Here is a 12,700-nt window from a genome sequence, read left to right on the forward strand (position 1 = left end):
TGTCCTGTTGCTATACACTTCTGTGAGGCCCCTGTTATTGGCCACTGCTGTGTAGAGATGCTGGGGCAGCTGAGCCTTTGGTCTCAGCAACATAGTCATGCTTACCTCCTCTTAAATCCACTTAATTTTCATCAGAGAAGGTTTATGAAAAATTTTCTACTTGTGAGGGTAGTTAAGTGCCAAAAGAGGCCACTAGGGAGACTGTGAAATCTCCATCATTAGAGATTTTAAAGAACAGATTACACAAACAGCTGTCAAAGGCAGCTCAGACATAACATGCTCCTACCTTCGAGCAGAGGGGTAGACAAGGAGATCTCCTGGGACTTGGGTCTGGGATTCTGCCCTCTTTTGCACAGCTCTAGCCAAAAGTAGTACACTCGAATGTCTTCTTCCAGTGACACTTCCTGCCATCAGCAGATCCACTAGCAGTACGGCACTGTTGTCCAACACCTTCTCTCTCCAGCATAATACATGGACCCAAGGCAGAGAGATGTACGTGGGATATGGCTGCATCCAGTTACTCCATAGGAATCACACTTAGCAGGCAGAAGTTAAGGAGTTTAGGAGCTGCTGAGCTGGGGACTGGGCCACCAATTTCCAACCTCATTGCTGAGGAAGAGCAATGGGTTAAAGCCAGATTTGCCTTCACATGTGTTCCAAGGACAAGTACAGCCAACCTGGCTGAACATACTGGAAAATGTAGGCCAGTGGCAGGAGCCATTCCCTGAAGGCCTGAAAGAAATGTTGTCCATGCATCCTCCCTCCCTCCATTTGCTTCCCTGTACATGGCTGACAGCTTGCAAACTGGCAGCAACCCAGAAAGCAGAGGGGAAGACACACACATTCACCCTCACACGTGCTCACTCTTACAAACCGTCATGTTGCAAGTCCTTAATTCTCATCTCTCCAAACCCAGCTCACCAACAAAGCAAGCATTTTGTCCTATTAGGAGAACTCCTAGTCCTGCAAAACGACAGGTTGTTTGGCAGTATGAAACAGGTTGTGGCTGCAGACTCTGCACATGGCTCACATTTGTGCCATTGGTCTGTGGCTTTCAGGGAGCAACTGTTGTGCAGTGACAAAAAAGCAAAGAAAGAAGGGAAAGAAACCAAATATTTACAGGAGAAAAAGTGATTCTAACCCACATGGTACAAATTTAGGGATGCATTGTAGCTACATCATGTGCTATAGCTACTGAAACAGTTTCCAACAGAATGTTTACACTGTTGTCTGGAAGCATATTGTTTGCCTACTTTTCAAAGCCAATTTATATGCAGCACACATCGCAGCATGCACGAAAATTCAGACAAAAACACAGATGCAACAATCCCTGGCCAGCTCTTGTTGTTCCTTATTGTTTGTTTCTCAGAAGCACCCAGGAAAGAGGAGGAAGGTAGTAGCCCATTATGCTGGGTGCTGTACTACCCCAAACTCAAAGACAGGTATTTCACTTGAGGAACATGCAGTCTCTGTTTAAGACAAGATATAACAAGTAAATGTAACACAGAGTGAGGGAGTGACATACGGGAATGAATAATAAGAGAGTTTCTGTGTGCCAGCTTTATGCACTCATGTGCCAGCTAATTGGATACACGATGCATATAAATACCAGTCTATTGAAGGCAACAAGTTAACTGTAGCCAGTTAGCAATTTATCAGGAGCTTCAAAGAGAAATTAATGAGGAATTTGAAGGAGTCCAGGCAAGGGCATCCCAGAGAAAAGTGTCAGGTGGGATAAACAGAAGGGTATGTAACAAGGGAGCAGGAGGATGAAGGAGGTTGGCATTGTTGCATTATTTAGACAGCAAAGCAAGAAGGCTCGGGTAATTTGGTTGCTGAGAGGAAAGGATGTGGAAGTCTTGGATCAAAGAATAGAGAGTTTATATCGAACCTATAAAAGGAATAGTGGGAACAAGGAGGACAGTAAAAGGCAAATAAAAGGATGTCACTGCACTTTGAATAGACCAGGCAGAACAAGGTCAGTGAGTGTAGGAAGGACTGAGTAAAAAGGATCAGACTGCAACTCCTGTCATTGCAGGCAAAAGCCTCCTAGAGAAACAGTGTAGAGCCACCATACCAGTAAGAGTCTATGCTGAGAAGTATGGGGTAGGGTCTTCTCCACATCCAAGGAAGAAGGAAAGGAGGGAACACTTCCCAAGCGAAGCAGAGCTAGCACCAGCAACTGGAGAGGGGGCAACGGGCCCAGCGAGTGAGGCCTGCCCAAGGCTGTGTGCCATGCCCAGCTCAAGAACACACTTTAATTTTAACAGCCAGCTCTACTGAGCTACCTTCAGCCAAGGCCTGAAAGGACAAGTCTAAGAGAAGAAGTGAAAAGATTTATTACTCCCACTTCTTGAAGTGCTCCTTTGCAGAAGATCCCCTCTCCCTACATGCCATCAATGCATGGATCAGAGCCAAGTCTCCCACCTTAGGTGTCTTGAGATAGGTGGTGTGAAAACCACTCATCAGCAAAATTGCCTCTAGGTCCCTGTACTGCAGTTCCTGCGTCACCACACAGACAGATGTCCTCTCCACTTGCCTCTGTGGCAGGAACTATTTATGTTCAATATTGTTTATAGACCCCAAAACCTCCATGGGGAAATGCCAAGTCAATAGGCTAAGAGCTGAAATAAAGTCATTGTGTGCTTTTATTTTTTTCTGCTTTTAAAAGGATGGTGACCTTTTTACAACTCTGCAAAGCCTCTTATTAACAGAGGCAGTGCCAGTGCCCCAAGGGCACTTATGTACCTCACTTCCCACCATGCCCTCTCACTGTGGCTCCCCCCATCCTGCCCTGGACCCCATGTCAGCCCCCAACAAGTGATGCCACATCCAGCTCCCCACAGCCCTGCCCAGCCTTGGACTGTCCCCAGAGGAGTGCCCAGTGCCTGGGGCTGCCCCCCAGCTGCCCTGATCCTGGCAGGGGCAGTGGGATGGTCCCTGGCTGCCTGGCCTGCCCTGACAGACCTGTGGGGAGTTCCCACCGCACCCTGGCACCTGCCACTGAGAAATGTTAGCGCAGGACAAAAATCAAAGGACAAGCTCAGCCTTGCCAGCACCAAAACATCCCAACCCAGCCCCTCTACACAAGACATTTTCAAGTTTTGAAAGTGCAGGGATGTTTCTGCTTTCTTTCTGGTACTGAACTACCAAGGGCCAACCCAGCTGTGCTTTATCTACTCTGCAGTGACACTGAGAGAGATCCTGAAGAGATGGCTGCTGTCACAATCCTCTCCCCCTCAGTGGTCACAGTTGGAGCCTGGTGCCAAGCCACACAGGTCAGGGCCACACTACAATTGAACACGGTGGGCAGCCAGAGCATGCCCACCTCCAGATCACCATGGAAGCCTCCAATCCTGGCCAAATGTGGTTTCCAAAGGGGAGAAAGCTGTCCCCAGGAATCATAGAATGATAGAATCATAAAAAAGTTTGGGTTGGAAGAGACCTTAAAGATCTTCTAGTTCCAACCCCTCTGCCACAGGCAAGGACACCGTCCACTTGACCACAACCTGGTTTTGAACACTTCCAGAGATGGGGCATCCACAGCCTCTCTAGGCAACCTGTTCCAGTGTCTCACATCACTGTCACATAAAGAATTTCTTCCTAATACACAAAGCTGAAAGCCATTGAAACAATAAAGACATTGAAGGAAGGACTTGAGAACCACAACCAATTCACTAGAATCTATTACTTGCATTTTAATATCAACTCCCTCCCTAAAAGGTGGTGAGCTGAGGAGCCTCAAGGCCCATGCTGATGACATTTCATGATAATAAGTGAAGAGCTAGTCACATTCCGTGACACACACACAGATGAAGAGGGGAATTTTTTTTTTTTTTTTAGTATTTTCTTCTTTCTTTCCCAGCTAAATCCTTATTTGGTCTGTTGCAGATTATTCACACAGCAGCCCTGCCTGTACTGCCTGATCTGATTACTGCACCAACGCCTCCATGGCTTTCAAATTCATTTCACAGGTTTCCAAGAAACAGATGCTGATACCTGATAAGTGGCAGCACCTGGATTCAAAACATGTTATCAGTTCATCTGCCTCCAATATCCTGAGTAACATCTCGGCTTGGTGAAGAAGTGTTGCCCTAACCAGCTAACATGTTTCTATGCAGGGAAATAAAGCTCCTCTTCCATACTTGTTGACATACAGATTCACACCTTTCATGGCTCCTACTTAAGCACACAGAGCCCAAGTAAGTGCAGTGATCCTGTTTCAAATATTTGGCACCCAGGGCTCCTGTTTCATCCCAGAAATTACCTATTTGTCACACATAACTTTAAATGGCTCTATAGAACAGCTGAGATTCTATGAAACAGTTTTTTATTTAAAAAAAGCAATCATTTGCATACATGTTGATTTTGATTATTAGAGGATACAGGCACAGTCACATATGTAACAGAAGAAAATTAACCACATGAACTGCTTTCTTTGTCATTTCTAAGCTCTGAATTTCAGTGTTTTAGCTTGCTTTCTGATGTGATGAAAATAAGACATTGTTACAGTGCACATATTCAGAAACTATCACACAATACCCACTTCAGAAAATTAAAACTATATCATATATTCAACTAGTTTGAAAAGACTTAAGTTTTCCACAAGACCTCTTACCTTGCTGTGAAACAGAATTACCCAGGGAACAAATAGGAGCCTAGATTAATGAGGCTCTCAGGAATCTAATTATAGAATGGCAAAAATGTTGAAAAGAGGCACATCAAATAACTTGTCTGTTATTCTATGGCAGTGTGTTACATACACCGCGAGCCACTCATGGCCAATAAAGTCAATGGGAGGATTTGCATAAACTTAGAAGAACATAAAGAAAAGGAAAACAGTGTTCTTTGCACTGCACTGGCTGAAAAATGGAGTATATAGCTAGATTATAGTAAGACCATTTGTAGGGCCAGGTTTAGACACACAGAATTAATAAGGGAAGCAGAGTGAGACAGAAGGGAACATTGATGAAAACCATACTGCCAGTTTTGCCTCCACAAGCACTCCAATAAGGCAGCCTGGTAGTATGGTAGCTTGGGAGTGTGAACTGCTTGGAGGCAGCTAGAGTTGGGGGCCAGGGGCCAGTATCCCACTGCATCACTGCTATCGAGGGCAGCGAGCCCTGTCCCTTCCACAATGCCTTCCCTTCCTGTGGTAGCACTTACACAGCAAAGTGCATTTTTACCCTCCCTCCTGAAGTCTTGAGCCAGATACCACGGCTTCCAACTAACAAATGGATTGCTGTCTTCCAACCAAGTCTACTCCCTAATCTATTTTAATCCTTGAATTAATTTCTCTGAGGCCACATTTCACTCTGATGAAGATCAGTGGAAATTCATTCTGTTTCTGAGTGCCTTGCTTGTGTTACTCTGACAAATGCAAATCAGTGGGTAATTAGCTACTCGGTCACCAGATAGTCTGTGCCCAGCTATTTCTGCAAACAAAAAGCACTGAATCTACCCCCCAGAAAAAGGACAATTGCAAAGCACTGAGCACCAATAAACACCAAGAAAAACCTAAAAAACCCCATAATGCCAACTGCTGCCAGCAACATTAGTGGTCAGAGTGGGCAATTCCTTTAAAGACTTTAAGTACCTGTAAGACACCCCCACATACAGGTCACCAGACCAGATGAACTCTGAAGTGGCAGTAGCATTGTCTAAACATCCATTGGATCTCTCACATTGGCTGCTGCCAGTTCTGTCATACCTGTATGTCCCTGAGGTACTAAGGCTGAAAAGTCACATCGTATCTTACAAGGTAACTGTCACTGTAAACATACAGTTTCTGATCTGTGGGGCTGTAATCAATACTCTGGATTGTGTCTAACTTTTTATCCATGATGATACTCACTCTATTTTCTCGGCCAGTACTTGTGTCATACATGTAGAAGATCTCCTCTTTCTTAGTGTTCAACGGCCTTGTGGCGTAAAGAACACCACATACCATGAAAGCGTTGGAAACAGATGGCTTGTACTGTCTCGTCTGCCAAGTATTTAGCACATCAAGTGTGGTCTCATTGAGCTTGCTAATCACAATGTTGCCCACGTTATTTTCAGTTGAATATATTACCCATAACCCACTTTCATCCACAGCAAAATCTATGTCCTGCCATGCTACACCTGCATAAGAGAAGCGGTTACCAATAGCAGCATTTGGAAGCTCCTTCCTCAAAACCTCCGTGTTTGTTTTTACATCGTGCTTCACCATATATCTGGAACCATAAAAATGATAGTACAAGTAATTTTTATAAAGGGCAGCACCACTTCCTTCCCCATATGCTATTCTCCTTTCATACGTGTATTTAAACAGCAGCAAATCATCAAAGGAATTATAAATTCTGAGGTATTCTAAGTATCTGCCATCAGTGTTCAATGGTGCAACCCAATAGACATCATTCCCTGGGTTAGAGGGATCGTAATCTCTACCCCAGGAACCGTATTTGTAGGAAAATCCTCTCCAGTTCAGCTTGGCAACATAAGGCTGGCTAACATTCATCGGTCCACGGTGAACACAGGTACCTGCAAGTAAAGAGAAAAAAACCAAAACAAACAGGTTTTCCAAATGTCATTACTAGGCGACAGGTTTTGCAGACCGTAGCCTCTAGACTGTGCTTAGAAGGGAATAGCTTTGTGACCAAGCACACCCATAAATGCACAGTTTCGTGTGTAAAAGGCTCCTTTTGGGCCAAGGTCAGCAACTGGATGGCACCCACTGTTCCAAGTTGACTCAAAAACTCAGAAAAAAAATTGAGTACATATTATTACACTTATTTTAAAGTGGAGGTGGGGGATTAATTCACAGAAAGTAGGTGCTCGCTGTGCTGTTCCATACAAGGGACAGATTTCTGTTTCTACCCATTTGAGTCAGGCCAGCCTGATGCATTAGGAAATCCCCTGGAAAATAAAATTTCAGAAGCATTTTAGGTTATTTTCTACCTCAGTGGAACTGAAAGCATGGGAGTTGGGGGAAAAAAAAGAATGAGGAGCATCTGATTTCTCTGTATTTCACTGTGAAGGGGAAGCAAGGAGCAGAAGCAGCAGTAATTCCAGAGTCACATTTCAGATTAGCATTCTGCTGTCAGAATCACAGCTTTACAACTGTGTGTCACAGCCACATGGTGCCTTCCACCTCAGGCCCTCAAAGAAATCTGCAGACAGTAACAACCACAGCCCAGGAAATGTACACTGATATTACTCTGACTATTCATGTGGGGCAACTCTAAAGAAAATATGACTTCAAGCTGAACCAGAGCAGCTCTGTTTTACACATATCAACTACAAAACCATTTTCAGCATCATGGAAAAAATAATTTAAATAAAAAACCAGTTTCCTTTTACTTATGCTGAATTAGTGACATTCCTGTTTCCAGATAAATTCTCAATATTCTAAGTCACTTGTAGGGAAAAAACTCCACTCAAAAATGTCCCTGGGCTTCTGACGAGTGTGAAGCTGCCACTGGCAAAAACCAGCATGCACTTTTCCAAGTGTTAACATTAGCTTTTTGTATTACTGCCACAGAAGTGTCCCAGATTTTTCTCTGTAAGGTTTTCTTCACCTGAGGTAATGGAGACAGAGATATCAAGTGGCTGGCACCAGCTCACAAGCTTAGTAGTACTCCTATGCTTCCCAGTTCAATGGGGTGTTGAAGCCATTAGATAGCCCTCCTTATTAAAGATGGAGTACAATATGAATAGACCCAAGTCTCACACATAAGTTAGTGAATAAATTAATGGCCAGAAATTTTGGTGTTAATAATACCTCCCTCAAAACAGGAACTCTGTGCTCTGACAGCTATGGTGCTGATGAAAGTCAAGACTAACTTTTGAGGTTTTAATACTTGGAGTGGGAACCATGTCATGATTTCTTGCAGCTTCTATGACAAGAATGGCTCATAAGCTCAGTTATATGAAGGAGTGTCAAGCATATAAATAACCTCTGTCTTAGAACAAAGAAGAAAGAGGAATAACAGAGAAAGATTTTTTCCTTTTGCCCTCAAAGCTGAACATCCCTAAGCATGGCCAGACAATACTTATGGAGATGAATTGGAAACTCCTGAAATCACAGACAGGAAAAGTCCAGGAGACATTTTGTTCTCAAAGGCTTTGCAGTCTACCTCACAGAAAGAAGGAAAATCAGACCAATCTGAAGTACTCTACTTGGAAAAAGACTGGGAAACAAGATAATTAGTGAAACAAATGCACAGTTGCAAAAGCAGAGAAAATTTTTCTGATATGCTTTTTCTAGGAGAAAGGTGCTCTACGTGTAGGACTAGAAAACCTGTGTCCTGAATGTTAGTAGTGTCCAAGCACTGACATTTGTGCCAATGTGTATAGTTGTTTTGCACAGTGAAGCTCTCTGTGTCTCCCCCTTTCTCAAAATGTATTATTTCTCTGCTTCTGCTGCATACTACCTTCACTCCTCAGTTTTGTACTGCCTATGCTAGTGACTGTGACCTGAGGGACATGTGATTCACCTGCAGCCTTCTCAACATCTGTGAGGAAGGTGGGGAGCAGTTTTATATTAAATATAAATCACTATAATGAGATAAATCCCTATGTCCCCAGGCCATGTTGGCACCTTCCTTGGGGGCAGTACTGCCCATGGGAGTAGCTCTTCATCACTGAGTCTCCATCTCATCTCTGATGGCAGAGAAGGTGGCACCTCCCATCTCCTCCCCCAGACATTTTTGTGTCCTGAGTTTCTTGCAGCTGAAACATGGCATGATCCTGGTTGAATGCTGCTTTCCTTCGTGCCACCAAGAATCCATTCGAATCAGAATTCCTAGCTCGGAGCAGATAAGCATTTAAGCATGCACTTAAGTGCTTTACAAAGGACGAGGCCCTGGAGCAGAAACCTCATTTCCAAATATAGCACACAAGGCAGGCACTGCTGGATGGCTGGCCAGGCTGGATCTCTGGAAATGGCACGTAGCATGTCTAGTAACATGGCCTCAGCACTTGGCACAGCTACCAGCATTTGGAGGTGCTTGCATCTCAGCTCATGCAAGGGAGGAAAGGTAAGGCAGCCAGTGCAAAATGGCTTGCAGCCTGCCAACTTCATAAATCAATTTGAACTGGTTTTTTCTCATATCTCTAATATGTATTGTTACCTCTGGCATGAGGACTTCTTTAAAGCTGGTGACATATTGAATATATTACTGTGCTTAAATCACAATAAACTTATCTCAGAATTAAATGGTTATTAAATGTTCTAAAACTCTTCATTTGTTTAAAAAAATGTAGCACCAAAGCTTGCAGGTAGTGAAGCACTGCTAAGCTCATCTATATGCGACCTCAAATAATTTTTCATGTCATTAAGCAGAACACAATTCCAGATTTATTTCAATAATTTATACATTGTTTCATAAATAAAAAACAAACGTGTGTTCAGCAGAGAGACCTTTTTTACAAAGAAATAATAAATTATTATTTCTTCCCTTAAAGAGATCTCTCTGCTGAACACTTGTTTGGTTTTTATTTATGAAACAATGAATTATTAAAATAAAGTTAGAAGTGTGTTCCGTTTTAATGACATCAAAAATTGTCTGAGGTTTCTATAGAGTATGTGCTTGATTTTTATTTCCTTGAAAATTCTCCCATAATTTTTTTTTTTTACAAAAATCCTCTGTGGTAGTTGGGGGTGATCTGTCTTTCACACAGGTTCAGAAGAATTCATTGTTGTTTATTTAATCTAAACTTGCCTCCCGTCTAGATCTTGTGGGAAAAAAATGCACAAAGGAAACAAAGTGTCATGTAATTTTGTAAATATTAGAAGGTACTTGAAATAAATCCATATGCATTATTCAAACTTCCAAGTTTTTAACTCCTTTCTCCATTGTTTTGGGCCACAGATAAATGACATCCTGGTATTTCTGCCTTCCTTAATCTCATGCTTATGTAGCAAACAGAGAAGAGAAGGACTAGCACAGGTACATACACACATGCTTGTCCCCACATAAAGAACCAGTATCTCAGCTCAATTATATACCAATCCTTCTGATTCATCAGAAAAAGCTAACACAGAGTTTTTAGGACTGCAGGGATCCTGACTTGCTTGGCCAACAGGCTGCAGACTGAGCAGGAGGCCCATGCTGCTGGGTCTCGCTTTACCCACTTCACTGGGAAGCACTGGCAGAGCACATCAGCTTCTTACTCCAACAATGCAAGAAAACATTCCAGCAGCCTCCTCCCACCAGGCAGCTGCATCTGATTGCAGAAGAGAAGGGACCACCCTTGGCCTATGCAGACAAAGGTCACAAGACAAGGTGGGACCCACATTGGAAGGAGCTCCCACAAGGGGCACAGACACCAGAAGCAGGCTGGTGCTACATTCCCACACAGGCTCCCAAGCACCAGGTGTGCACCCTCCCATCAGATCAACCACTGCACCCAGATGTGGGAGCTGTTTCCCAGCTTTACTAGGGCTTGAGATACCAAAGACTGAGCTCTAAAGGAAAGGCTCATCCTGGCTCCTACTGTCTCACTGACACAAAAAGACCCACAAAGACACTCCAGTCTTCCTCCAGTATCATGGGAGACAGAGGCAGGCTTGCAGCTGCGTAAAAGACCTGTGTGGGCAACATCTAACAGGGGATGGGGTGGAGGGAGGGCATCAGCTCCCTCCAATGCCAGTGAATAAATGCATGTGTCTCCAGGGGTAATTGAGGGAGTTCTGGGGAGGACAACTGGCCAGCTCTTTTCAGGTGCCTCTAGGCATATCTCTCTCTTTGTGTATGGATGCATTCACTTCAAAACACAACCCAAATATTCAAAAAAACACAGACAGCTTAGGTCCATAGGGGGTAAAACATAAGCTAAGAGTGAAATCACTGTAAGACTCCAATAAAATTGCTTAAGTTTCAGCATTATGCTACTCCAGGTACTCCTCCTGCTGAGACCTACTCACCAGTAGCTTGAAACCCTAATTTCTGAGTGTATAAAATCCAGGAATAAAAAAAAACAATGATTTTCCTTTCTTTCCATTTTGCCTTGGAATTTCACCTGACTCACTTCTCCCTGCTTCCTCTCTCTGATCATTTCAGTGAGGTGCAACACAGCATCTGCTGCAGAGTCCTCAAAAGACCATCCTGGTGTCTTTTCTCTCTATACTTACACAGCGCAGCTACATGGGATCAGCACAAAGGAAAACTAATGGATAAATATTTCTTCCCTCTGGAGTGGTGAGGAGAGCGATGCCATGAACCACTGTAGATAGGAAAGCCAGTGACACTTATGGGGATGACTACCTAGATATCAGCCACTCAGACACACATCTCTTCAGTCAGGGTAAGGCAAATGGAAACCAGTGATTTCTTTCTGCTATGTTATTTGAGAACAGGCCTGCTCACTCAAAGAAATACAGCAGCAAAAGCCTTGGGGGACAGAGTCAGAGGGGCTGCATACTACAGCAGTGTGAAGCAAGAAGCTTTAATTAAACTTGCATTTAGACTCATGATCCTAGCTTGGGGATTAGCCAAGCTCTCTCTAGTTCATGCTGCCTACCCAAAATATGCAGGAGAGAGGATGAAGGGGGGAAGAAAAAGCAATCTGAAAACAGGACAAAGAATGAGTTTAATACAAACATTATAAATATAATATGAACTAAAATCGGGGCAAGGCCAAGAGGTTTGGCAGGAATTCAAGACATTCAAGCTTGCAGAGAAAACATACTGAAATTGTATTCAAACACACAAATGGGTGCTAGAAAGCTCCAGAGGCTTAGCTGTGAGAGTCTATGCAGCACCTCCAAAATGACCAGCTAGAAGATGCAGCTTTCTCACATACTTACTCCCTCTTCCCAAGAAAAAATATCTTACTGCTTTTAAATGTTTTCAGATACAGTCAGCAGGACATGTAGTTGCTCTACAAAGTCCTCTACACAGATGATAACTGCTCCCCATGAGTCACACATAGTCACAATATGCTAGTCCTCTGTGAATTAGAAGGGATCTGAGCACACCACCTAAGTTCATCTCCCACATGAAGAAATCTTGCCAGCATACAACAGTTTCTCTGCCAGTCCTTTCTGCCATCCTCAGAGACCACACTCACCCTAAAGGAGGCCATGTGCTAAGACACCCACACACATCCTCCAACCCCTCCCAGGTTCCTACCCCTGGACAGAAAAACTCTCAGATGACACCAAAGGTTGTTCTCAGCGGATGTCAGTGCTGGTAATTCTCTGGAAGTTGTTATACCAAGTAGGGGTTTTACCTCCTTCATTCTTTTCTGCTACAGGGCAGTGTTGCCTTATGCAAAGGTGCCTGAGCTGTCTGACCAGTCCAGAATAAGGCAATGCTGAATCAATACCATTTTGGGACCAGATAAAGACTACCCATCTTCCTACTGTGCCCTGAGAAACAATGCTGAATAAGTCTATTTCAGTCACAACTCCATGTGGTTCCATTTACCCACCCCAGAGCTACCATCCTCCTCTAGACCATGACTTGCCTATCCCTGCGTGGAGCTGCACTCCAAGTGTGGTTTCCCCTTTCCTACACAGTGAAAGCTGCTTTGTCCCACAGACACACCAGCCACCCAGGTGATAAAAGCAGCTCTCTCCTCCATCACTCATGGAAGGAAAAAGTATTCTTGTTCTGGAGCTCAGAACTTTCTCACCAAAACAAAAGCTTGCTGTAGGCTTGAAGAGAACGAGATTGTTTCTTTCCACACACCATCGCCCTCAATAAATCAGTGA

The 12,700-nt window shown here is 43.7% G+C and overlaps 1 protein-coding gene across 1 annotated transcript in view; it reads right to left on the reverse strand.

Moving 5' to 3' along the window:
* Window positions 1–4,345: 4,345 nt before the first annotated feature.
* Window positions 4,346–12,700, reverse strand: part of OLFM4 (olfactomedin 4) — a 52,699-nt gene continuing 44,344 nt past the window's right edge. Inside the window, exon 5 of the mRNA XM_077174667.1 lies at window positions 4,346–6,522. Within this exon, the coding sequence (XP_077030782.1) occupies window positions 5,729–6,522 (794 nt within the window). The 3' untranslated portion in view covers window positions 4,346–5,728. The remainder of the gene's footprint in view (window positions 6,523–12,700) is intronic.

The sequence above is a fragment of the Agelaius phoeniceus genome, chromosome 2 (genome assembly GCF_051311805.1).
Source record: "Agelaius phoeniceus isolate bAgePho1 chromosome 2, bAgePho1.hap1, whole genome shotgun sequence".
Taxonomy (NCBI): Eukaryota; Metazoa; Chordata; class Aves; order Passeriformes; family Icteridae; genus Agelaius; species Agelaius phoeniceus.